The 24,667-nt window shown below is 42.9% G+C and overlaps 1 protein-coding gene across 3 annotated transcripts in view; it reads left to right on the top strand.

Annotated features, from left to right (window-relative positions):
* The window catches only part of LOC105029999 (synapsin-3), a 101,478-nt gene that overhangs the window by 201 nt on the left and 76,610 nt on the right, over window positions 1-24,667 (top strand). For 2 of the 3 annotated variants that reach the window (XM_013131635.3, XM_013131636.2), the window contains exon 2: window positions 14,563-15,037. In XM_013131635.3, the coding sequence (XP_012987089.1) occupies window positions 14,628-15,037 (410 nt within the window). In that variant the 5' untranslated portion in view covers window positions 14,563-14,627. Of the gene's footprint in view, window positions 1-1,125; window positions 1,360-14,562; window positions 15,038-24,667 lie in introns of all 3 variants that reach the window. The other variant, XM_020042950.2, reaches the window with a different exon arrangement.

The raw sequence follows: 24,667 nt of genomic DNA, 5'->3' as shown, positions 1-24,667 counted from the left end.
AATTATTCTGTTTTCCCCGTTCTCAGAACAGGCTATGTCATTCACCTTACAAAAAAACGACTATATCCATCACATTAGCGGATTATTATTTATTTCTGAATGCACATTTTTACTTAAATCAGGGTTGTTTGCTTGTTGTTGTGTGGACAATTGATCTGTTCATTATTTTGCATGACATGAATTGCATGCCATTATATACGGTATGGTTGAATGATTTGGGGTGCAATGGGAATTCCCCCCCATGCAGCATGAATGAACAATAATTATAATGTCTATAATTCCACTTATTCCAAGCTTTTTTAAATTGCGTTTGTCAGTTAGTTTTGGTTATAATTATTTGCCAAACACGAACACTCGTATGAACGTACTTCATTGTGTCATGTTTTACGCATTTACGGACGCTCATATAACAACATTTAACAATATATCCACGTTTATGAAAAGCCGGTGAACGCACTTGTCATATCGTTCATGTTTCCCTTTTTATTTCGGTCAGGTTTATAGGCTCATCATGTATCATCACGGAATTATCTATATTAGTCTAGGTAAAGGCTATGTGGTTATGGAGCCTTTATGTATGAAATCCTATCCAGGCAGATGATTTCATAGACGCCTTGGTGCTGGCATTGATGATTTACAGTAACTCAGCATTGAGCAAGTGCCGTCAGTCTGACTGAAGGGAGCTTATCTGTAGCATGTATCTCTCCAGGCCAATGTGTCCCCTTGATTATTTAGTGAATCAGACTGAGAAGACCAACATTCTTTAATTAAAAGATTTGACTAGCACATATGGTCTGTCCACAAGTCTTGTTTTATCCTATGAGGCTCCAGGATACAGGATGATCTCAACAGGAAGCCATGATCTGGTGAATAAACTACATTAAATATTGAATAGATTCTCCATGAAATAGCTGGAAATGCCCCCTCCCTCAGTGTTTAGTGTAACGTTTTATGTCCTCTGCAGGTCTTTGTTGCAGCTCATTAACTGTAGGCTACTAATGAAAGGCTCTTATAAATGCGTCATTTGCTGGTCTGGATATGTGCAAACGTACCCGTTTCTATGCCGCTGTTTCGGTTGTTTCTGATTGTAAGACGGTATGTAAAATCTGCTGTACATTGCCCCAGGCATCCGAGGGACAGGCTGATGGGCCATCTGCAGTGAGAGGTGATCTGTGGCTGCCGCTATTGTCTTGCTGGGGCTGAGAAGCAAGTAGGATGCCACATACTGACCCTCCTGTCCAGCTGAGCCAATGTCCCAGTCTCTGCTGCCTGGCCAAGGCTGCATGACGAGACAGTTCCGCTTTGGCCTGGCCTTTCCTTAACACCTTATGGACGGTTAAGACAGAAGACATCAAGCAGGCAAATTTCTTAGCTATTCATGTCGTTCTCCTACTATGGCTCCATGGTATTCACGCACGCACGCACCGTAATCCCAGTCCAACCGGTAAAAAAGGCCTTGAGTCCCGTGGATAAATGTTGGTGTGGATTTCATCCTTTTCTGACTCATTCTGCTGAAGGGCTTCCCAGTTAACAGGAGAACCCTAGATCACAGCGCATTCATTCCACTAAGGCTCAACCCCCTCACACCAAACAATGGCTGTGGTGTGACATCTGGGGTTTCAGTTAGAGATTCAGCTAGGTAGGCTGTGACATGAGTCAAAGTACCGGTCTCCCTACTTAAAAAAAAAAGAAGAGAAACTGTAATATAATGGGACAAAGGTATTTGGATAATTTAACTTCATTCTTATTAAAAACATACTCTGGTATGCAGACTATGCTGAACAGACTGTGGTAAATACTCTAACATATTTCTAAATGGAGAGCAATGGACTTTAGGTGAAGCTTCTCTATGGTTCGATGGGATACGGTGTATTTATAAAACAGATCCAAATTAACCCGATACCATCAGAGACCCGTTATGGATGGTATATGGCAGTTAATGAAGAACCAGTTAATTTCATAACAGATCCAAAGCCTAGCTGGAACTGGATTTCAGCATTGGCATTATTGTGTTCACAGAGATTGTATGATTCACTGCCTTGTGTAATGTCTTTTCTAATGTGTTTACAAATCATGTCATCAGGATATATGAGCCTACTCAGGAAAGGCTCGGAAGACATTTGCTTGACATCACTGCTAGGGCTGTCTCCTTTTTGCAACTTGAAATTGAATCTGTTTGTTCGAGTTTGATTCAAATGTAATTTACAGTTGCGCTTTTTGTTTTGTTCATGTTGTGGTACAAAGAGCTCCTGCCCTGCTGGATACAGTCCCTCATGTCCCCTGTCCTAGTGACATTGGACAGATGCTAACACCTGCTGAATCATGCCAAATAATCACTGACTAAGAACTAACACTCTCGCTCACACACATTTTAGGAATGTGTAGTCTGTCTTCAGATCAAATTTCATACCACATATTATGTATGTTTTTAAATGAAAGAATATATTACGGTACAGCCCCCCCCCCACCAACAATTTGGTTATATGCCAATTCTGTACAATGGCATGCATCATCGCAGAAACTATCAGTGTGCTTGGGAGAGTGAAAGATCGAGACATGTTCTCTAACGTGCATCTCTTCCCGCTTCTTATCTCAAGGTAGAGAGAAACCATGCAGAAAGGCTCTGACAGTCTTCAAAGTCAGTGCTGGAACCCCTGTCGCCAGGGTTTGTTGTCTGAAGAGCTTAGACCCCTAAAGCAGATTTAAGACATGAACGTAGAGAAATAGAGGGCAGTCAATGCATGCGATACAGGACTGCCCCGTTCCTCAATCTATCATTTTGTGCAAGCTCAAAGAAAAGGCAGTGCCTAAGAAAACCTAGCAAGATCAAAAGACCTATCCAAGACCCTCAGCAGAAAGATAAGTAATGCCCATAAGTCTGGGAGGGGTTTCATAATCATTTTGAAGTAAATAATTCCCCTTACTAAAGCATCATCTACAAATGGAGATATCTCCAGACCACTGGTAGTCTACATAGGACAGGTCTTCCCACTCAATTCAGACCAAGAGCTGGCCAAAAGATGCTCATAAAAGTCTCTTAAGAACCTTAGGTTAACATCAAGGGATCTAGAAGCGCACGAGTCAGTGGTCAGTGTCTTTCCTACAACAGGACATTGACCCAAAGTACAGCTCCGAACTATGCAAGAACTATTTAGGAAGGAATCAGTCAGCTGGTATTCTGTCTATAATGGAGTGGCCAGCACAGTCACTGCATCTCAACCCTATTGAGCTGTTGTGGTATGTACAGTGGATATAAAGTCTACTCACCTCTGTTAAAATGCCAGGTTGTAAAAGAATGAGACAAAGAGAAATCATGTCTGAAATGTTTCCACTTTTAATTTATAATGTGTGTATAATTATATCATGTGAAAAATTCAATTGAAAAACAAACTGAAATCTTCAAGGGGGAAAAATGAAAAATAAAAACCTTACATCCATCCATCTTCTTCCGCTTATCCGGGGCCGGGTCGCGGGGGCAGCAGTCTAAGCAGGGATGCCCAGACTTCCCTCTCCCCAGACACTTCCTCCAGCTCTTCCGGGGGGACACCGAGGCGTTCCCAGGCCAGCCGGGAGACATAGTCCCTCCAGTGTGTCCTAGGTCTTCCCCGGGGTCTCCTCCCGGTGGGACGGGACCGGAACACCTTCCCAGGAAGGCGTTCCGGAGGCATCCGAAAAAGATGCCCAAGCCACCTCAGCTGACCCCTCTCGATGTGGAGGAGCAGCGGCTCTACTCTGAGCTCCTCCCGGGTGACCGAGCTTCTCACCCTATCTCTAAGTGATCGCCCAGCCACCCTGCGGAGAAAGCTCATTTCAGCCGCCTGTATCCGGGATCTTGTCCTTTCGGTCATGACCCAAAGCTCATGACCATAGGTGAGAGTAGGAATGTAGATTGACTGGTAAATCGAGAGCTTCGCCTTGCGGCTCAGCTCTTTCTTCACCACGACAGACCAATACATCGACTGCATTACTGCAGAAGCTGCACCGATCCGTCTGTCAATCTCCCGTTCCATCCTTCCCTCACTCGTGAACAAGACCCCTAGATACTTAAACTCCTCCACTTGAGGCAGGCACTCTCCACCAACCTGAAGTGGGCAAGCCACCCTTTTCCGACTGAGGACCATGGCCTTGGATTTGGAGGTACTGATTTTCATCCCCACCGCTTCACACTCGGCTGCAAACCGTCCAAGTGCATGCTGAAGGTCCTGGCTTGAAGGGGCCAACACGACAACATCATCCGCAAAGAGCAGAGACGAAATCGTGTGGTCCCCAAACCTGACACCCTCCGGCCCCTGGCTGCGCCTAGAAATTCTGTCCATAAAAATTACGAACAGAACCGGTGACAAAGGGCAGCCCTGCCGGAGTCCAACATGCACAGGGAACAAGTCTGACTTACTGCCGGCAATGCGGACCAAGCTCCTGCTTCGGTCGTACAGGGACCTGACAGCCCTTAGCAAGGGACCCAGGACCCCATATTCCCGAAGCTCCCTCCACAGGAAGCCGCGAGGGACACAGTCGAATGCCTTCTCCAAATCCACAAAACACATGTGGATTGGTTGGGCAAACTCCCATGAACCCTCCATCACCCTGTAGAGGGTATAGAGCTGGTCCAGTGTTCCACGGCCCGGACGAAAACCACACTGTTCCTCCTGAATCCGGAGGAAGGTAAAAACCTTACAATAACCTGCCATTTTAACAGGGGTGTGTAGAGTTTTTATATCCACTATATGTGGTATGTAGCCCTATTGAGCTTGACTATATGGTATGGGTGAAGAGCCCATCAAGCCAATGCAACTTGTGGGATGGGCTTCAAGAAGCTTGGGGTGAAATCTCTTCAGATCACCTCAACAAATGGACAACTAGAAAGGTCTGCAAGGCTGTAATTGTTACAATTTGAGGATTATTTGACGAAAGCAAAGTTTGAAGGACCCAATTATTATTTCAATGAAAAATATTTATTTCTAAACTTGTCAATTACTATTTCCAATTCATTCTGCTATATTTCCTGTATAAACTAATTTAATGTATGTTTTCATGAAAACCAAGGGAATTTCGAAGTGACCCCAAAAGGTGGTGTATGTTAGGTGAGGTAATAAGCAAAACCTCATATATGACCTCAAGACAAAGCTTGCACGGGTGTGAGAATGTTTATACACTGTGTTCTGACAGTGGAGGTTCATCCACAAGTAGTAGTGTTGGTGTCAAACTAAAAGCCACAATGCAAACATTGCTGCTTGAGTCAAGGACTATGATAATGTTGTATTGTGAGGTCCTTGGCATTTCACACTAGCTCTTGACGTCCTTGACTATTGTCTCAGAGATCGGTAGACCGCTAAAGGTTGTGGATCCTATGGATGGAAGATAATGATTTTAAGATAATATAGTGCCTCTCTGTGGCAGTGACCTCCTGTCTTGTTTTACCAGTGCCTCACTGCTCTCAAGCCAAGTGTGCGTCCAGAGAAAACCGATCCACATCCAGGACTAAAATTGCTGTGTAAAGACCTTAGGGACAAAGTCACACTAAAATTGGCTAAATGACTATCCAGTTCATATGTGTCTTTCATGCAAAGAAACACTCATTTCAGAATAATTTGTACTCATAAAATGTATTAATATTGTGTGAAATTATTTCTGGACATTAATGCTGATTAGCTTGTTGTTACCATGCTAAATATTTGCATTGCTTTGGATGAAACCATGATCCTGAGAAAGGAATTATTCTTGGTCAGGGAAGGGGTCAGTGACGTTATGTTTATATGGCTCTAGGAAGATGTTGATGATTGTTACACAAGTTGGCATTGCATAAGTCAAACGATAAGCAGGATCTTTTGAGAAACCCGAACTCTTGCCAAACCCGAACACTTGCATACCAAATGCTAGAGGAGTAGCATCAGGAGATATTGGTGGTACAGGCTGGATTTAAACAGCCTGCAGGGCTCTGGAATGGTGGATTCATATTGATATATTCAATGGAATTTAACCGACATTATGCAGGGAATGTGAATATTGTGGTGGTTAACTGCATGCTATTAAGCAATCAAGATCCACTGACTAACTAACCCTGTTATAATGTAATTATATTATTTTGGGCTACAGAATTGGGTATTGAAGACATTAATATAAAGACAGCAAATGTAATTGCCCTGATTTTCTGATGAGTGTCCTCAACATAAAGTATCAGGGAGTGTAAAGACCAGCCTGGAGGGTGTTCATAAAAATTTTCTGTTAAAATTGGTATATCTTGTTATAACTATATACAGTATCTAACAAAAGTGACAACACCACTCACATTTCTGCAAATATTTGAATATATCTGTTCATGTGACAACACTGAAGAAATGACACTTTGCTACAGTGTAAAGTAGTGAGTGTACAGCTTGTATAACAGTGTACATTTGCTGTCCCCTCAACATAACTCAACACAGAGCCATTAATGTCTAAACTGCTGGCAACAAAAGTGAGTACACACCTAAGTGAAAATGTCTAAATTGGTCCCAATTGGACATTTTTCCTCCCTGGTGTCATGTGACTCGTTAGTGTTACAAGGTCTCAGGTGTGAATGGGGAGCAGGTGTTTTAAATTTGGTGTTCTAGCTCTCATACTCCCTCATACTGGTCACTGGAAGTTCAACATGGCACCTCATGGCAAACAACTCTGGGGATCTGAAAAAAAGAATTGTTGCTCTACATTAAGATGGCCTAGGCTATAAGAAGATTGCCAAGACCCTGAAACTGAGCTGCATCATGGTGGCCAAAACCATACAGCGGTTTAACAGGACAGGTTCCACTCAGAACAGGCCTCGCCATAGTCGACCAAAGAATTGAGTGCACATGCTCAGCCTCATATCCAGAGGTTGTCTTTGGGAAATAGACATGAGTTCTGCCAGTATTGCTGCAGAGGTTGAAGGGGTGGGGGGGGGGGGGGGGGGGGGGTCAGCCTGATAGATGCTCAGACCATATGCCAAATTGGTCTGCATGGCTGCCGTCCCAGAAGGAAGCCTCTTCTAAAGATGATGCACGAGAAAGTTTGCTGAAGACAAGCAGACTAAGGACATGGATTACTGGAACCATGTCCTGTGGTCTGATGAGACCTAGATACAATTATTTGATTCAGATGGTGTCAAGCGTGTTTGGCGGCAGCCAGGTGAGGAGTACAAAGACAAGTGTCTTGCCTAGAGTCAAGCATGTTGGTGGGAGTGTCATGGTCTGGGGCTGCGTGAGTACTGCTGGCATTAGGGAGCTACAGTTCATAGAGGGAACCATTAATGCCAACATGTACTGTGACATACTGTAGCAGAGCATGATCCCCTCCCTTTGGAGACTGGGCTGCAGGGCAGTATTCTAACATGATAATGACCCAAAACACACCTCCCAGGCGACCACTGCCTTGCTAAAGAAGCTGAGGGTAAAGGTGATGAACTGGCCAAGCATGTCTCCAGACCTAAACCCTATTGAGCATCTGTGGGGCATCCTCAAATGGAAGGTGGAGGAGCGCAAGGTCTCTAACATCCACATGCTCTGTGATGTTGTCATTCTAGTGGCAACCTGTGAAGTTCTGGTGAACTCCATGCCCAAGAGGGTTAAGGCAGTGATGGAAAATAATGACGCTTTGGGACGTTTTCACTTAGGGTTGTACTCACTTTTGTTGCCAGCGGTTTAGACATTAATGGCTGTGTTGTGTTATTTTGAGGGCACAGCAGATTTGCACTATTATGCAAGCTGCACACTCACTACTTTACATTGTAGCAAAGTTTCATTCCTTTAGTGTTGTCACATGCAAAGATATAATAAAATATTAGCAAAAATGTGAGGGGTGGACTCACTTGAGATACTGTATATTAGCAAACTATTAGCCAGACGGCTGTGTAATTAGCCAGTGTCCTTGTATTATCCACCGGGTCGAATCTTTAACTAGAGAACTACTCTATTCTTCCAAGAGCAATGACAGATTGTAATGACAGATTCCATCAGTTTGACGAATCCCTCTAAGTATAAACCAGTCCTTAATCTTTCAAATATGTCTTCTGAATGACTGTCCTCTCCACTCCCTCAACCAAGATTATTCTCTTTCCTAAATGTTAAAGTATTTCCTGTACAAATCCAATCAAGTTTGCTAACATTCTTTTGTGCTTTATATTAGTGTTTGTCCAGTCCAGTAATAAGTGCGCTGGATGAGCTGTTTTATTCAGAGATTCCTAGGAAATGGGAGGGTACCAGAAGAGATCTGCTGAATACCGATCAAAATATACTCTGCTCAAAGAAAGGATGGGAACCCCTAAATCATGCCAGGTCTCGATGAACTAAATGTTTTAAAGATCTTTACTGTACATTGTGTAATTCATTGAGAACAAAATTACGTAACAATGGTCAATGGAAACCAAGATCACTAACCCATTGAGGGCTGGATTCAAACTCACACCGAAAATCAAAGTAAACATTTGAAATCGCAGGCTGTTCCAACTTGTGTGAATTTGATCACAGCAACTCATCATGTGCCCCCACGTGCCTGTATGCACTCCCGACAATGTCTGCGCATGCTCCTGATGAGATTGTGGATGGTTTCTCGGGGGATCTCCTCCCAGACCTGGATCAGGGCATCAGTGAGATCCTGGTTAATCTGTGGCGCTACTTGGCGGCGTCAGATACACCGATACAGTAGATTCTCAGAAATTCTCAATTGGATTTAGGTCTGGGGGAAGGTGAGGGCCAGTCAATGGCATCAATGCCTTTGTCATCCAGGCCATCCTACACACTCTGGCCACTTAAGGGGCATTGTCCTGCACCAGGAGGAACCCAGGGCCCATGGGTCTGAGGATTTCATCCTGGTACCTAACAGCAGTCAGGGTTGGCTAGCACGTGGAGGTCTGTGCGACCCTCCAAGGATGTGCCACCCCAGACCATCACTGACCCACCATTAAAACAAGCAATGCTGGATGATGTTGCCGGCAGCACAACGTTCACCACGGCATCTCCAGACTCTTCCACCGTCACATCCTCAGTGTGAACCTGGTCTCATCTGTGAAGAGAACGGGGCACCAATGGCAGTCCTGCTAATTCTGTTGTTCTCTGGCGAATGCCAAACAAGCGGCACGGTGCAGGGTTGTGAGCACAGGTCCCGCTAGAGGACATCGGCCCTGGTATCTCATCCATACTCTTGAGACTGTACTGGGAGACACGGCAAACCTTCTTGCGATAGGATGTATGGATGTGCCATCTTGGAGGGGCTGGACTACCTGTGCAGTCTGAATGGGCTACCGCCTCAGTGACAAGGAGACCACCCAAATGCAAACCTAGAGATGAATCAGGCAGCAATAATAAGGGGAGAGCAATTGTCTGCGGCCACCACCTGCAAAACCCTTCCCTTTTTGTTTTGCTGTTGCCTCTCCAGTGCACCTGTTGTCACTTTCATTTGCACCTAAACATGTGAGATTTATTCAAAATTTCTTTCCTAACTGGACAAATTGATATTCCTGAAGTTTGACTTTATATACTGTGATGATTACATGTTTCCTTAATTTTTTTGAGTTGTGTAGTTGGACAAAGTAATATCATATGAGCTCAATTATTCATTATTTTGAAACCCCAAATTAGGTAATTGACATTGTGTAATTGATTTAGCTGACACAGTGTCTGCTTTACTAGATTGCTAGAAAGCAACAACAAAAAAAAAATGGGATGGATCTGGAAGAAGTATACAAATCCAAAGATAGTAGGAAAGACTTTGGCCAACAGGCTTAGTACTTTTTTGGGCAAAGTAATATTGGGCCTTTTTCTGTTATGATTTTGTTTTTCTTTTGGTCAATAATATTTGCTTTTAGAATTATTACAAAAAGTAGAAAAATAACATCCACTGTCTTTTTAGTAATAGTTCCTACACTGTGCTGTCTAAAGTGCACAATAAAAATTCAAATAAGCATTATTTAGTAAAGTACAATAGAGCATGCCAAAGGATCCTGAACACTTCACGCATACTATGCAATGCTGTGCAACAAATGCCTCAGTGTAATTTCAAAATGTTCCTTATGGTCCTAAGTGCTTTAATGCTATATTTTAGGAAAATACATGTACTATATCCATTCACTCTGTTTGCATGTGTACTAGCATGTAAGTAGAGTACTGTATTCTACTGTAAAAAGTCTGTGTCAAAGAACTACACTTAATTTATTCCAGCAACTACATTTTTGCAAGTAAATGTGTTCAACTTAAAAATAGAGGGAAATATTGCCATAATTCTCTTACCAAACGTTACATCTGCACCATTTTAACATCTGCACGAGTTTTTCTATAGTTTTTGTGGAAATAACAAAAAAGTAGTCCTAGTAGTTGTACAGTTTAACGCTGATTTGAGTTCATCTTGTAAAGATCTTTCTGATTTAAAAGCACTTGTGGAAACCTATAATATAAAAGTAGAATTTCTTTACTTTGAGAGAATACATGGGAAAAGGGTGGTTAACATGCTAGGTTTCCATTATATTTGATTAGATTACTCTTTTGAATGTATGTAATGGTTTTGTGTTTTTTGATATTTCCATGTTTTTAGGTTTTATATTTATATATTTTTAAGTTTATTGATTTGAAGGTAATGGAGCTACCATACAACAAAGTAACACTTTGTTTAAACTTTCATATTGTTTGATCCAGTTACATGGATACATTTTTTATATTATGTACTGAATGATAACCTGGGTGGTTTCGGCCCTGTATGCTGCTCTTCTGAAAGCTACATGTACCAGACAATTTTGACTGTTATGTTGTTAATCAGTATATTATTAGCGTTAACGCAACTCTGTGCGTTTGTGTTGTATGGCTGAATCATATCTCTTTTGCCAATAATTGTGCAAAATATCAGAATTGGTCTGTCTATGTAAATGCCTCAGAGGTCTTTATTTTAAACACACAGTAATCCCAGTCCTTGGAGATGAAAAACACGACTGGAAGCTTTTAATCAAGATGATTTGATTATGCAGTGGGTTGCCGTTAGTGAGAAAGAAACAGAGCTGAGTCATTGTTGGTACATAACCCAGTAGCATGCCTTGTGGTTGATGTAACAAAATGACTCACAAATGATATCCTCTCACTCTCAAATACCATGGCAAGTTTCTTCTAGACAAGTAGTAAAAAAGAAACTGGTTGCTAAGCAACTGCTGTGTCAGTTTTCTCATTTAGTTCTAAGCGATGAGAAACGTGCGCTCCATACTGTGTGTAGGCAGAATGTGCACATGTACTTTTTAGAACTTGTATGATCTGTTATTATATTGCTGAAATCTATAGTGAGGCCCAGCCCCAATGTATTGTCATGCTCTTGCTTTTCTAATAAAAATCATTCCCCTACGAGTGCTCAGGCATTCTCAGGTTCCAGACAGCCGTTTTCCTGCCCTAGTTTTGTAATTTCCCCTGATTTGTAGTCACCACTTCACATCCCTGACCTCCGACACGTTGACCTCTATGAATAATAAAAAGCCTGTCATGCTGCTAACTTGCTACAGAGAACAAAGAGAGCCCGCAGTGTCTTCTGCTGAAATTAATTCCCATTTCCTGAATGTACACCCATTTCTCCGCAGTTATTAATATTTTCAAATCTTTTATGTTTTTAGTAGAGGGGAAAATGCTGAATGATTGCGGATAATTTTTTTTGCTGAAAGAGCAGTTCCGTACTGTAGGTGGGACTGAAATCCCCACTGCATCAGTGTTGCATCAGAGCCTGCTGTTTAGACCTCTGATCCGCCCTAGGCGGCGATATCCAATTGTTTTTACGTGCTACTTGTTTGACATGGGAGTGAGCAGAATCAGTGTGGGAGGACCTTCTTCCACTAATGATCTCGATTAAGCTGACAGGCGCACAGCCCGTTTGAGGAGGTCGCTAGAGTGCGATTGGTCAAGGAAATTCCGCCAGCCATGGTTTCTCCAACCGGGCGGTGTGGCGTGACTAGGATATAAACCAGGGTCGTAATGGAACCGTACTGCAACGCAGTTCCTTGGAGCCCCCCAGGAACCTGTTCTTTGTCTGTTAACCAAATTAGACTGATTGGACACTGTCTACCACCCATTTTAAGTCTGTGGTATAGGCTGTAGGTTTTAATATTCCGTTACCGTTCCTCTGTTCACATACTGTGCAGTTCCTGCTATTACACCGCAGGGCTATTTCTGTACTACTGCATCATCATGATAATCCCGTTGATCTTGTGCTCTTCAGCGGTGCTACATTTCATTTAAAGGTTATTATTATCCTGTCTCCCTCAGGGCTGCAGATCCACCCCTGGTGCCCTCTGTCCTTGGCCCCTCATCCTCATGGTCCCTACCTAATCACCGTGTATTGGCTCAGCCCCCCATGGTTTTAGCTTCCCCATAGGCTAACATTGTGCTGCTCCAACTGCTCACGACTCTAGAGGGGCTACCACTGCTGCCCTCCGTTGCAGCACAAGGCTGTTGTCGAGAGCTGGCTAAGAGGGTAAAGGGTAGGTGATCAATTGGAGCCCTGGGGGTTGATTATAAGATCTTTGGTTAGACACAGTGAAGGGGCCTCAAAGCCCCCCCCCTTCCCCCACTCTTCGCTGCATCATTACTGATAACCCCTACTTGGCCAAGCCTTCAGTTGTGAGTGAGAGGGGTTGGGTTTGTAAGCCTCCCTTCCTGCTTGGGCTCATTGTAACTGTCTCTGCTGTCTTTTGAAGTGAGAGGGTTGGCCTCTGAGGATTTAATAGCTTCAGATGTGTGCAGAGGGATAAGGAGAAAGCTGCTTCATTTAGGCTGGTTTAGTGGTGGTGAGAAAGTGGGTGCCTTAGCGTGGGTGGTGTAACGATCCTTTCCCTTGTCTTTGGTGGCGATGGATGGCTTAGAGTGGAGTATCCATTTCAGCACCACTGAATGAGGACAGCTCCCTCAGTGTTCTTTGTTCTTGACACTTTACAAGCACATCCCCAATATAAACTCATAATGCCCTGTTTTTTTCCCCCTTCTGTATTAAATATTTTCCTGTACGTGCCTGAAAAAAAAATCACTGGCATTATATCAAGCAAAGCATCTATAGTTATTTGTAATTTTTGCACATTAATCAACACATTCAGCTTTTAGCCAGTTGGTGAATTTTCTGTCATAGTGATAAAAATATACCAGGTTGTGATGCAGACAGTTGGTGCCTACAGAGCAACACGTGACAAAATGTGCACTCAGACACACCTCATAAAGACAGCTGTGTCTGTATTCCAAACCGACAAAGCAAGCAGCTCCAATCCGGGTTTGTGACAAAATTGACATTGTTTAAAAAATGAACATGTCGTATTTCTTTTTAGAGCCATTCTCTTTTTGGTATTTTCCTTGTACAGCTAGAGCAACAGGATGCGTGGGCTATATGCCACAGAACATTAAGCTAATATCAGAATGTTTAATGTGTTATGACCCTGAGGGTGTTATGCCATCTCCCTCTGCTAGACTGTCTGTGGTCTGAGCTGGTGCTTTTCAGGAGATGAAAGCAGAATGAAATGGCAGAGTTTGGATTCCCGCACTGCACTTTCTTATACTTCTCTCGCAGATGAGATGTATGTTTCCACCCTACCGCTTTTTGTATTGAGTCCCCCTCGTCTCGGTCGCTCGCTGACCTCAGCCTCACCGCAGCCATTCTTTGATTTGCCAACCGCAATTGAAATCAGTGTCTGATTTAAAATCGGACAGACAACCTGCCCATGTCCTCCACCCAGCTCCTCTAGCCTTTATATATTCACAACAGGTAGTGTAGTGGTCAGTATTGTAAGTGAAGCTTTTCCTCTAATCAGCTCGTTGTGACATCATCCTCTGTCGATGCAGCCCATCTCAGTGATGTTTTCCGGGATCTAGCCTCAAACACCACCTCCGCTCTGTATGCAAAGCAGGTTGTCGGCACTTTTAATGATCTGCCTAAAAAAAAATCCATTAAAGCAGATGCAGGCTGTCTAACCAGGTCTCTGAATGGTGAAACACCTTCCCCTCATCCCTCCCCGACAGGAGTCAACCGTTCAATATGCAGATACAGTCAGTCTGTAGATTTGAATTGCATGAGGTGATCAAATGACTCTATGTATGTTTGTAGAGAGGCTGTCAAATCCAACCTAGTAGTGCCGGACAATGTTTGATATGCAGAACCAGTGTTTAGATTCCGATTAAAAATGTTCCAGGTAAGCATGTCTTTGACTCCCCTTCACTTCCCCTCTGCCTTCCCCCACCTGGCTGCAGTCGGCCCCCCCTGCCAGCTCATGAGCATGGTGACAATGCCTAATTTACTGGATAGGGAAGTCTCTGATGCTGCCACTCTGGTTCCTAAAGGGTTGCATAATCCCATTTTCTTTCTTCATGTATGAATGGCGGTCGACTGTGTTTAATAAACCGCTGTTCCTAGGAGAGCTCAACTGACATTAACGCTGCATCAACGATGATGCCTACTGCTGCATACTCTCTGTGCCTTTTATAACTTTTTTTTTACATTTACTCAGGCTATATTTTGTGTGTTGCATTGTGCTTGAGGGAACACAAAATGATTGATCTTTCTCTCCTTCTGCTCTCTGTCTCTCTTTTTACACTTCTGTCTTTTCTCTAGGATCAAACCCAATATACTTTAGTCCGGCTGGCCTGAGCGACTGACCCATCCGTCCACGAGTCACCATGAACTACCTACGCAGGCGTCTGTCCGACAGCAGCTTCGTCGCTAACCTCCCCAATGGTTACATGATGGACCTGCAGAGTGGGCCTCGCACCACACCGCCCTCCACCTCCAATCCGGCCTCCCCAGCCACGGAAAGGCGAACGCCCCCCAGCCTGCCACCACAGGCCCCTGCTCCTGTTCTGGCCCCGGCCCCGGCCCCATGCCCTGCTCCGAGCCCGGCCCCTTCTTCTGGGGGCTTCCTCAGTTCCTTCTCCAGTGTGGTGAAGACCGCCCAGTTGGCGCAGAACGCTGCGGCTGCGGCCAAGGCTTCTGCAGCGGCGGCGTCAGAAGCTGCCCAAGCGGCACCGGCCAAGCCTGTCATACGCAAGCCCAAGATTCTACTGGTCATCGATGACCCGCTCACAGACTGGTAGGCATCTCACCCTTTAAAGGGACCATTGCATCAGTGATTTTTACCAAAGCGTAGGCTTCACTGCCCCTAGACCTGACTCTTTCCACCTGACTCAAGCCATGACACCCACCATCCTAAATTGTTTTTGTACTGGATTGGACTGGATAACAGAGTAAGCTGGTTGAGGAGAATCTTTGTTAAAGAGGTTTGGTCCAAATTCGATTCGGTTAGGTTTAGATAGGAATACTTTAAACTAAAATGGACAATTTAGGCGCAATCAATTAGTTTAATTTCAAGGTATCTTAACAAAAAATTTTCAAGCATTCCAATTTTCACAACAGGAGACATTCTACCAGAAGCATCATTGTCAGCATCAGTTTTCTTTTTTTTAAATTGAAGAACCCTATAAGTACAATTAACTTCCTTAAATGTGTATTAAATGTACTATGCTTCTTTCAAAGGGTTTCACACAACCTCTGCACTTGGCAGTACATGGAATTCCCCATACATGTTACTAAAGTATATTCTTGTATGCAGCATTATTCATACTACTGTATTTAATTCTCACTCAAACATCTCTTTATTTGAACTTGGCAGACACTTTTTGATCTCCATTTACATCCTACAGGGAGCACTAACATCTTGGAATTATTACAAAGTCATGTCCCAGCGGACTATACTGTCAGAAGTCAAGAGTGAGCAGGACTTTTTCTTAAATCCCCTTCTTTTTATCTGAGCTAAGATCCTGAAATATCCCATTCCCCTTTATCCTGCTGTCACATAGCTGTAATGGAAATGTGCAGAAGCCTTTCAGTAGCTGCTGTAGATCCTCAAGGCAGAGTCACTGAACTCCCAGCTCTCTAAGAAGCTCCCTGAAGCTTCGTACAGTTTGCTTGGTCTATGGAAAGTTGTCTGTGCATAATAATTCCATGAGACGAGGACAAGATGATACGTCATTAGGCTCATTTTCTCCCTTTTCTCCCGATTTCATCATTTCAAATGGTATGGTGAGGCCTGCCTATTCTCAACAAATCCCAATGAATACAGTGGAGTTGACAACCTTAGTTTTGCAGCCATCGACCCACCCAGAGGAGTCACTATAACGCAACAAAATCGTTAAATCTCTGCTGATAATATCTCCACGCTCTCTGGGAGATTTTGACCTGCATAACCCACGTGTCTTCACAGCCACTTGTCTGCTAGTGTCACAGTCAAGGCTCCAATCTAGATGCTGATGTTTAGCTTCCATAGAAGGATGTGCCGATTCTGTACTAAAACATATTTATTTTTATTTCTCTACTTTAATGGAGTCTGTGACCAAACCATGCAGTTGTATTTGTAATTCTATTTTTTATTTAAAATATTATAGATTATATAAATATTATATGTACAGTGGGGAGTATTTGATACACTGTAAATTTTGCAGGTTTTCCCACTTACAAAGCATGTAGAAGTCTGTCATTTTTATCATAGGTACTCTTCAACTGTGAGTGACGGGATCTAAAACAAAAATCCAGAAAATCACATTGTATGATTTTTAAGTAATTAATTTGCATTTTATTGCATGAAATAAGTATTTGATACATCAGAAAAGCAGAACTTAATATTTGTTACAGAAACCTTTGTTTGCAATTACAGAGATCATACGTTTCCTGTAGTTCTTGACCAGGTTTGCACACACTGCAGCAGGGATTTTGGCCCACTCCTCCATACAGACCTTCTCCAGATCCTTCAGGTTTTGGGGCAGTCACTGGGCAATACGGACTTTCAGCTCCCTCCAAAGATTTTCTATTGGGTTCAGGTCTGGAGACTGGCTAGGCCACTCCAGGACCTTGAGATGCTTCTTACGGAGCCACTCCTTAGTTGCCCTGGCTGTGTGTTTCGGGTCGTGGTCATGCTGGAAGACCCAGCCACGACCCATCTTCAATGCTCTTCCTGTGGGAAGGAGGTTGTTGGCCAAGATCTTGCGATACATGGCCCCATCCATCCTCCCATCAATACGGTGCAGTCGTCCTGTCCCCTTTGTAGAAAAGCATCCCCAAAGAATGATGTTTCCATCTCCATGCTTCACGGTTAGGATGGTGTTCTTGGGGTTGTACTCATACTTCTTCTTCCTCCAAACACGGCGAGTGGAGTTTAGACCAAAAAGCTCTATTTTTGTCTCATCACACCACATGACCTTCTCCCATTCCTCCTCTGGATCATCCAGATGGTCATTGGCAAACTTCAGATGGGCCTGGACATGCGCTGGCTTGAGCAGGGGGACCTTGCGTGCGCTGCTGGATTTTAATCTATGACGGCGTAGTGTGTTACTAATGGTTTTCTTTCAGACTGTGCTCTCTTCAGGTCATTGAACTTCTTCCATTTTCTAATAATTGCGCCAACAGTTGTTGCCTTCTCGCCAAGCTGCTTGCCTATTGTCCTGTAGCCCATCCCAGCCTTGTGCAGGTCATTTTATCCCTGATGTCCTTACACGGATCTCTGGTCTTGGCCATTGTGGAGAGGTTGGAGTCTGTTTGATTGAGTGTGTGGACATGTGTCTTTTATACAGGTAACGAGTTCAAACAGGTGCAGTTAATACAGGTAATGAGCGGAGAACAGGAGGGCTTCTTAAAGAAAAACATGTCTGTGAGAGCCGGAATTCTTACTGGTTGGTAGGTGATCAAATACTTATTTGAACATGCACTAAAATGCAAATTAATTATTTAAAAATCATACAATGTGATTTTCTGGATCCAATTATGCCATGTCACAGCCATTCCCTTGTCTATACATGCATTATATATTCATCCTCTGTGAATTTACAGTTCCCGAAACGGCTTTCTGCGCCCCCTGTCCCCCAGTGGGGGGTATTATTAAAAGGTCTGGGAACCTTTCCTCTGTTGGAGTGATTGGAATTCTTTCCTTCTCTATGTTCAGGATGGTGTATCCGTCAACTGACGTCCAAGGCAGGTCCCTTCTGCTCTGACTGAGACAGAATGTGAGCTCTGTTTGCAAATGTGGAGCAGTTAACACTCTCAGCCGAGTCAGGTCAAGAGCTCTCCCATCCAAAGTTGAGCTCAGGCTTATATACATTCAGTACAGTCCACTCTGTCCCCCACCCATGCATGGTTAGTCTACATGTCTCACAAGCTGTTCTGCTGAGATCGGCATAACAAGATGTCTGCAGACCTTGAGAAGTTAGCCATAGCTAGACTTATATGCTGTATGTACACTGTGTGTGTGCAGAAACACACACACACAACCGTCTTACTCAATTTGTTGATTATACTATGAATTTCCATTTAACATATTAATAAGCAACATGATTTCATTGTAAAAAAATATATATATATGTTTTCCACCACAGCCCTAGTATGTGTCCATCTGTAACTGACTGTTTTACAGGCAGTGTCAGACTGAGTTGACAGAATAATTTTCATGGAAAGACATTAAATACATATTCCTTACGCGCTTGTGCTAATTATCATACACAGGCATCAGTTAAATATAAAGATACTTTTTCTACATTTACTTCATTTTGCAGGTAAGTGTAGTTAAATTATGAATTTTTTTTACAGAAGATCTCTGGCATGGTTCCACAAAAGAAAATTGCACAACACTGTACGAAAACACATAACTGTGGCCTCACAGCTGAAAAAGTACCTCCTGTTTGTATTATATCTAGCATGCAGTGTATTTTAATTATTGTATATGTGACAGTAGCCAGTTAAGGATGTCATAAATACATAGGTAAAAATCACTTTTATGCACTCGGTTGATGGAAATGGGACATTATAAAAATGTATTCATTTTCTGCCACAGTGAGGCAATGTTGTCTACTTGAACGGTTCTGTTTTCTCCCCTTGCAGTGTCTGTGTGTAGAGTAACACTGTGTTATGAACAGCAGGTGGTGCTAGTTGATAACCTATGGATTGCTGCTGTCATCCAAAACGCTAGATTTTATACCATTCCTTAAAATTACTCCCCAGGTTACCTACCTGTAACCATTCAATACTGGCTGTCAACACTCATATGGAGTGACTGCCACCACGACACCCATGTTGATATTCAAAAGTCACATAGTGGGCCTTATTCTGTTGTAATTCTTCCTTTTTACACATGGGGATTACTGGGTTCAATCAGTATAGGGTGAATTATCGAAGGTAGGGTTCTGTAGCATTGGTATGGCATGTTTCATGTAGGCCTTTTATAACTGGTGAAAATTGTCCCTTGGGGCTCTTGTTCTTATAATCTCTTTATAAAAAATGATTTACTCCACTCAACGTGCGTTGCTTTGTTGAGTTTGAAACGACTTTAACAACCTGGTGCTGTACTTGTTTGTGCTGTCTTGCATGCTCCAAATGACCATAGGACTTGGCAAGGAAGCCGACCCACATCTGGGACCGGGCTACCACATCAAAGGTGCAGGTAGAGTGAGGAAAAGCTAGAGCTCGACAGTTAACCGTCAAGCCCCCCCGAGAGAAGTACACATAAAACCTTTTCAATTCAAAATATTTGGCTGCTACTTTGACAACGTGTCTGGTTCATGTTGCTGATTCGTCCCATTCTTTGTTATTTGTTTTGGACAATATGAAACTGAAGTGAATTTAGGCATGCTAGTTTTCTCTGGTCAGTTTAATGTGTGGATGAATTGATGGTTGTGTGGCGCTACTGCATACGTCACTTCTGTGGTTGCTACTGCCCTTGTTGCTACTGCCTGTGCCATGTCCTTCGCTAGTGTTGTAGGACAAGCTTAAAGCTCAAAGTTTTTCAGTGGTTTGGTTTCTGAACGTCAGTTTGTCGAAGGCCCTTTGGTAGGGCATTTACAGTATAATCTACATAATGCAACAGCAGTTACATTGCAAATAATGTTGAAATTAAAATGACATCAACCCTTAAGATGTAGAAAAATAAAACAATTGGAGTAAACCTGCTGGGACTGTACAGTGGATGTAAAAATTCTAAACGCCCCAATGCCAGGTTTTTGTGATGTTAAAGAATGAGACAAAGATAAATCATGTCAGAACTTTTTCCACTTTTAATGTAACCTATATTGTGAACAATTTAATTGAAAAACAAACTGAAATCTTCAAGGGGGAAAAATGAAAAATAAAAAACTTACAATAACCTGGTTGCATAAGTATGCACACACTTTTATAACTGGGGATGTGGCTGTGTTCAGAATTAACCAATCTCATTCAAACTAATGTTAAATAGAAGTCATTACAAACCTGCCATCATTTATTGTGACTCTGATTAATCACAAATAAAGTTCAGCTGTTCTAGTGGGATTTACCTGACATTTTCTAAGTTGCATCTCAGTGTGAAAGCCATGGTCCGCAGAGAGCTTCCAAAGCATCAGAGGGATCTCATTGTTCTAAGATATCAGTCAGGAGAACGGTACAAAATAATTTCCAAAGCATTAGATATACCATGGATCACAGTGTAACTGCAGAAAATATGGCACAACAGAGACCAAAATTGATGAAAAGACAAGAGGAAAACTGGTCAGGGAGGCTTCCAAGAGACATACAGCAACATCAAAGGAACTGCAGGAATTTCTGGCAAGTACTGGCTGTGTGCTACATGTGTGAACAATCTCCCGTATTCTTCATATGGATGGGGTAAGGTGGCAAGACGGAAGCCTTCTCTTACAAAGAAAAACATCCAAGCCCAGCTGAAGTTTGCAAAAACAAACATCAAGTCCCCCAAAAGCACGTGGGAAAATGTGTTATGGTCTGATGAAACCAAGGTTGAACCTTTTGGCCATAATTCCAAAAGGTATGTTTGGCGCAAAAACAACACTGCACAGCACTAAAAAACCACTATACCCACAGTGAAGCATGGTGGTGGCGGCATCATGCTTTGGGGCTGTTTTTTTTAGCCGGAACCAGGGCCTTAGTCAGGGTGGAGGGAATTATGAACAATTCCAAATACCAATTTTGGCACAAAATCTTCAGGCATCCGTTAGAAAGCTGAAGAGGAAGTTCACATTTCAGCACGACAACGACCCAAAGCACACATCCAAATCCACAAAAGCATGGCTTCACCAGAAGAAGATTAACCTTTTGGAATGGCCCAGCCAGAGCCCAGACCTGAATCTAATTGAACATCTGTGGGGTGATCTGAAGAGGGTTGTGCACAGGAGATGTCCTCGCAATCTGACAGATTTGGAGCGCTTTTGCAAAGAAGAGTGAGAAAATATTGCCACGTCAAGATGTGCCATGCTAATAGACTCCTACCCAAAAAGACAGAGTGCTGTAATAAAATCAAAAGGTGCCTCAACAAAGTATTAGTTTAAGGGTGTGCACACTTATGCAACCAGGTTATGGTGAGTTTAAAATGTTATCACCCTCAAAGATTATTTAAAAAAATAATTAAATTGAATTGTTCACGTTATAGGTCACATTAAAGGTGGAAAACATTCTGACATGATTTATCTTTGTCTCATTCTTTTACATCACTATAACCTGGCATTTTAACAGGGGTGTGTAGACTTGTTTTATCCACTGTATATTCAGTCAAAAACATGATTTCCCTGTCGTTTTGATGATGTTACCGACATTTTAAGATTATGTTGTGTTTTTTTATCTAGAATTACAGGCTGTTCTAGTGGTTAGTAACTTTTGTACTACTCAGTGATTCCACAAAGTTCATCTAATTGTCGTAGCCCAATCTGTGTCAGGGTTGTACGGTACATGTACCGTAAATAGTTTTTTTTTTTTTTATTAAATAAGAAACACAGTTATTTATTATACATACAGTGATGAGGCTTCGAGTTTGATGTTGATCTTAGGTGAATTACAATATATGGACTTAAACCAGTCATCCCTGGAAGTCTCCAAGGTACTGTAGTTCATGAAAACTAATTTGTGACTCCCTAAGCTCCCTAAGTATTTTACCTGGATGAAAAACGGTGACAGAAACTCTTATAGACAACACAAATCTGTGTTTTAGACTTCCTGGCCTTTGGACAGTAAAAAAACATTCCCATAAGGCTGCCTTTGGAATTCTGGATCAATGTTTGCCCCGTGTTACACTAAATCTCTTTAATATTCCAGGTTTCACCTGTAGACAATATGGGGCAAGTAGAATTGGTCACTGTTTTCCTGCTTTTAACAATACTTCAGTAAATTAAGTTTAGGTCAGCATAGGTTTTAAAGTTATTTCTAGTGCGTTAGTCAGTGGTTACTATAACATAATTTGACCTATACTCTAGCATCATGATACTATGGAGTAGTGCTGACAATTTATTTAGCATTGCGCATGTGATGGAAATGTGAAAAGTAATTTCTAATTGAGCCAGCATAGGCAGTGCTTTCCATGAGTGAATCACAGCTGAAGTGGGAACGTGGCCTTTGTATTTAATTGTACATTCCCTGATGTGGTAGAATTGATCACTTTGTATTCCACGACTAACATAATACCATAACATAATACCATAATTGATAGTTATGATTTCCCAACGGGCAGTGGTTCAATTTCTCTATCTCAATAGAATCCCAGTTAAAAACAGTGTGTGGGCTTTTCCACGTTTTTTCTGCTTGAGCACCAACTTGACCTTTGTCACCGTTCATCTCTAGTAAAACGTTGTAGCTGACTGAGCATGAATGTAATATTTAGCGTACCGTAGATCAGTCCTTGGGAGGTGGTTTCGGAGAACTATATTTGACCTCATGGCTCAGTTGTACTCTACATGCTAGCGATCATTATCTTCAGTTGTGGGTGAGATTTAGTTTTGGGTGAGGGTGTCCTATGTCTATCCATCATTGCCCTCTGCCTCGGGGCCACATTTCCTCCAGGGCATTCCAGAGGAGATGCTGCTGGTCTCTTGGGAAACCCTGGGCTACTGTGACAGGCCTGGCCCCTAGCTCTGACTGGGACACAATGGTGGTACACACACACACAGCAGTTTTCACCACCCACGGTATCACCGCCACAATCCTCATCACTCTCTCTTTTTCCATTTGTCTGTCTCTCTCTCACTCTGTCTCTCTCTCGTCATACTATCTCCTGCAAGCTCTCTACCTCTCACTGTCGTTCCCCTTTTTATCTATACTGTGTTTCTCTCGCTTTTTCCCCCAATCTCTCATTCCCAGGATTCTGTGTCTCCTCCCTCCTTATCTGACCTGTCATTGGCTCCCTGTCATGGCGTGCGCCCACGCCCCTCAGCCCCACGTGACATTCGGCGAGCCAAGGAGCTGTCAGTCTGTAGTTAGAACCTGAACAATGTCCTGGCTCTCATGTGATCCTATATCGGATCACCCTATCTGATTGTTCTTTGCTGAGTGCAAAACAACCGCCACTATTGTCACAACTGCCGTCAAATTGACCGTAACTGATGAGTTACGGTCATGAGAAACATCTGTCACGCATACGAACGAGTTGGATGATTCCATATTTCATCATCCGTCATAATAAATGACCCACTTTGGCTTTAGGGGAGACTAATACGACTGAAGGAAAAGCATCTCATGTTAAAGATTCTCAGTTTCTCAGCGTGTTTTTTATGTAATTGGCGTGTTTGTGTAAGAGCACACAGACCACCTCCGTTCTGGGTGTTTGCTCTTGGAACTATGCATACCTCCAACGTCCAATATCATTCCAAGCGATGACATGTTGTGCAATGAATTCCTTGGCTTGAAAGCATACCTGTTATGTGCACAGTGATCACGAGATGCCTCGTCTTGTCCCTGTGTCTTGCGCTCTACCGCAGCCATGTTGAGAAGGCGAGCGGGGCCGCACGCGACTGCATTGGTCGTTGTTACTTTATCTAGGTCCAACCATTTTTTTTAATTGTGGGAGAGTTGATGCTCATCAAGTCAAGCCCAAGAGCTTGAAGTAGATCAGTGAATCAAAGGAGAAATCCAAAAACCTGTGCATTTGTGGAGAGACAAGTTTGTGTATTAAGTTTAGAGGCTGTTTCTTTATATCGCTAACAGTGTGCCCTACTGACCAATGGCCTTGAGCATGTAGCGCACACACACACATCTCCACAGAATCTCCCTTTGCCGCAAGCGTGCGGTCCTTGACAGATTGATAACCGGCCCACGCCTGCTAGGGGTGGGAGTTCACCGGCTGGACCCACAGAGTGTTGGCAAAAGCACAGGCTTTCAGGCTATAAACGTAGAGAGCTTAACGCCTAAAAGCGTGCACGGGGGATCGTATATCCAAAATGTCCAGATTTATGTGAATGCCCCCCTCTGCCCCTATTCTCCGAACACACAGAGATACCCACTCCCTCGCTTTTTAAAAAGACACTGTCATTGTTGGGTTTTGGGCCCTGTGTGTTTGTGATTGATTGTGCGTAAGTGATTGTTTGTCAGGGCTGTCTCGAAGTTGAGTCGGGTTTCCTGTGGTGTTTGACGACCTGTGACTTTTTGCAGCGTGGTCTGTGAAGATTTCATGGTTTCCAAATGAAACATAACATGATGAAGGTCCTCAGACAGAACGTTGTTCTTATTAAATCCTTTTGATAACTGACATGGACAGTGTGGGAGGTTTTTGTTCAACTATGGTTTTAAACAGGAAATGTTTTCAGACAGTCTGGCTACAAAACAAAGACATCAGTGTTACTATGTTCAAACAGTGGCGATAACTACAATGACACTTCATCGACTACTGTTTTCCCAATCCTAGGACATTGAGTCATATGCTGGACCTGTA

Source organism: Esox lucius, chromosome 23 (assembly GCF_011004845.1).
Source record: "Esox lucius isolate fEsoLuc1 chromosome 23, fEsoLuc1.pri, whole genome shotgun sequence".
NCBI lineage: Eukaryota > Metazoa > Chordata > Actinopteri > Esociformes > Esocidae > Esox > Esox lucius.
This window is presented reverse-complemented; position numbering and strand designations above follow the sequence as displayed.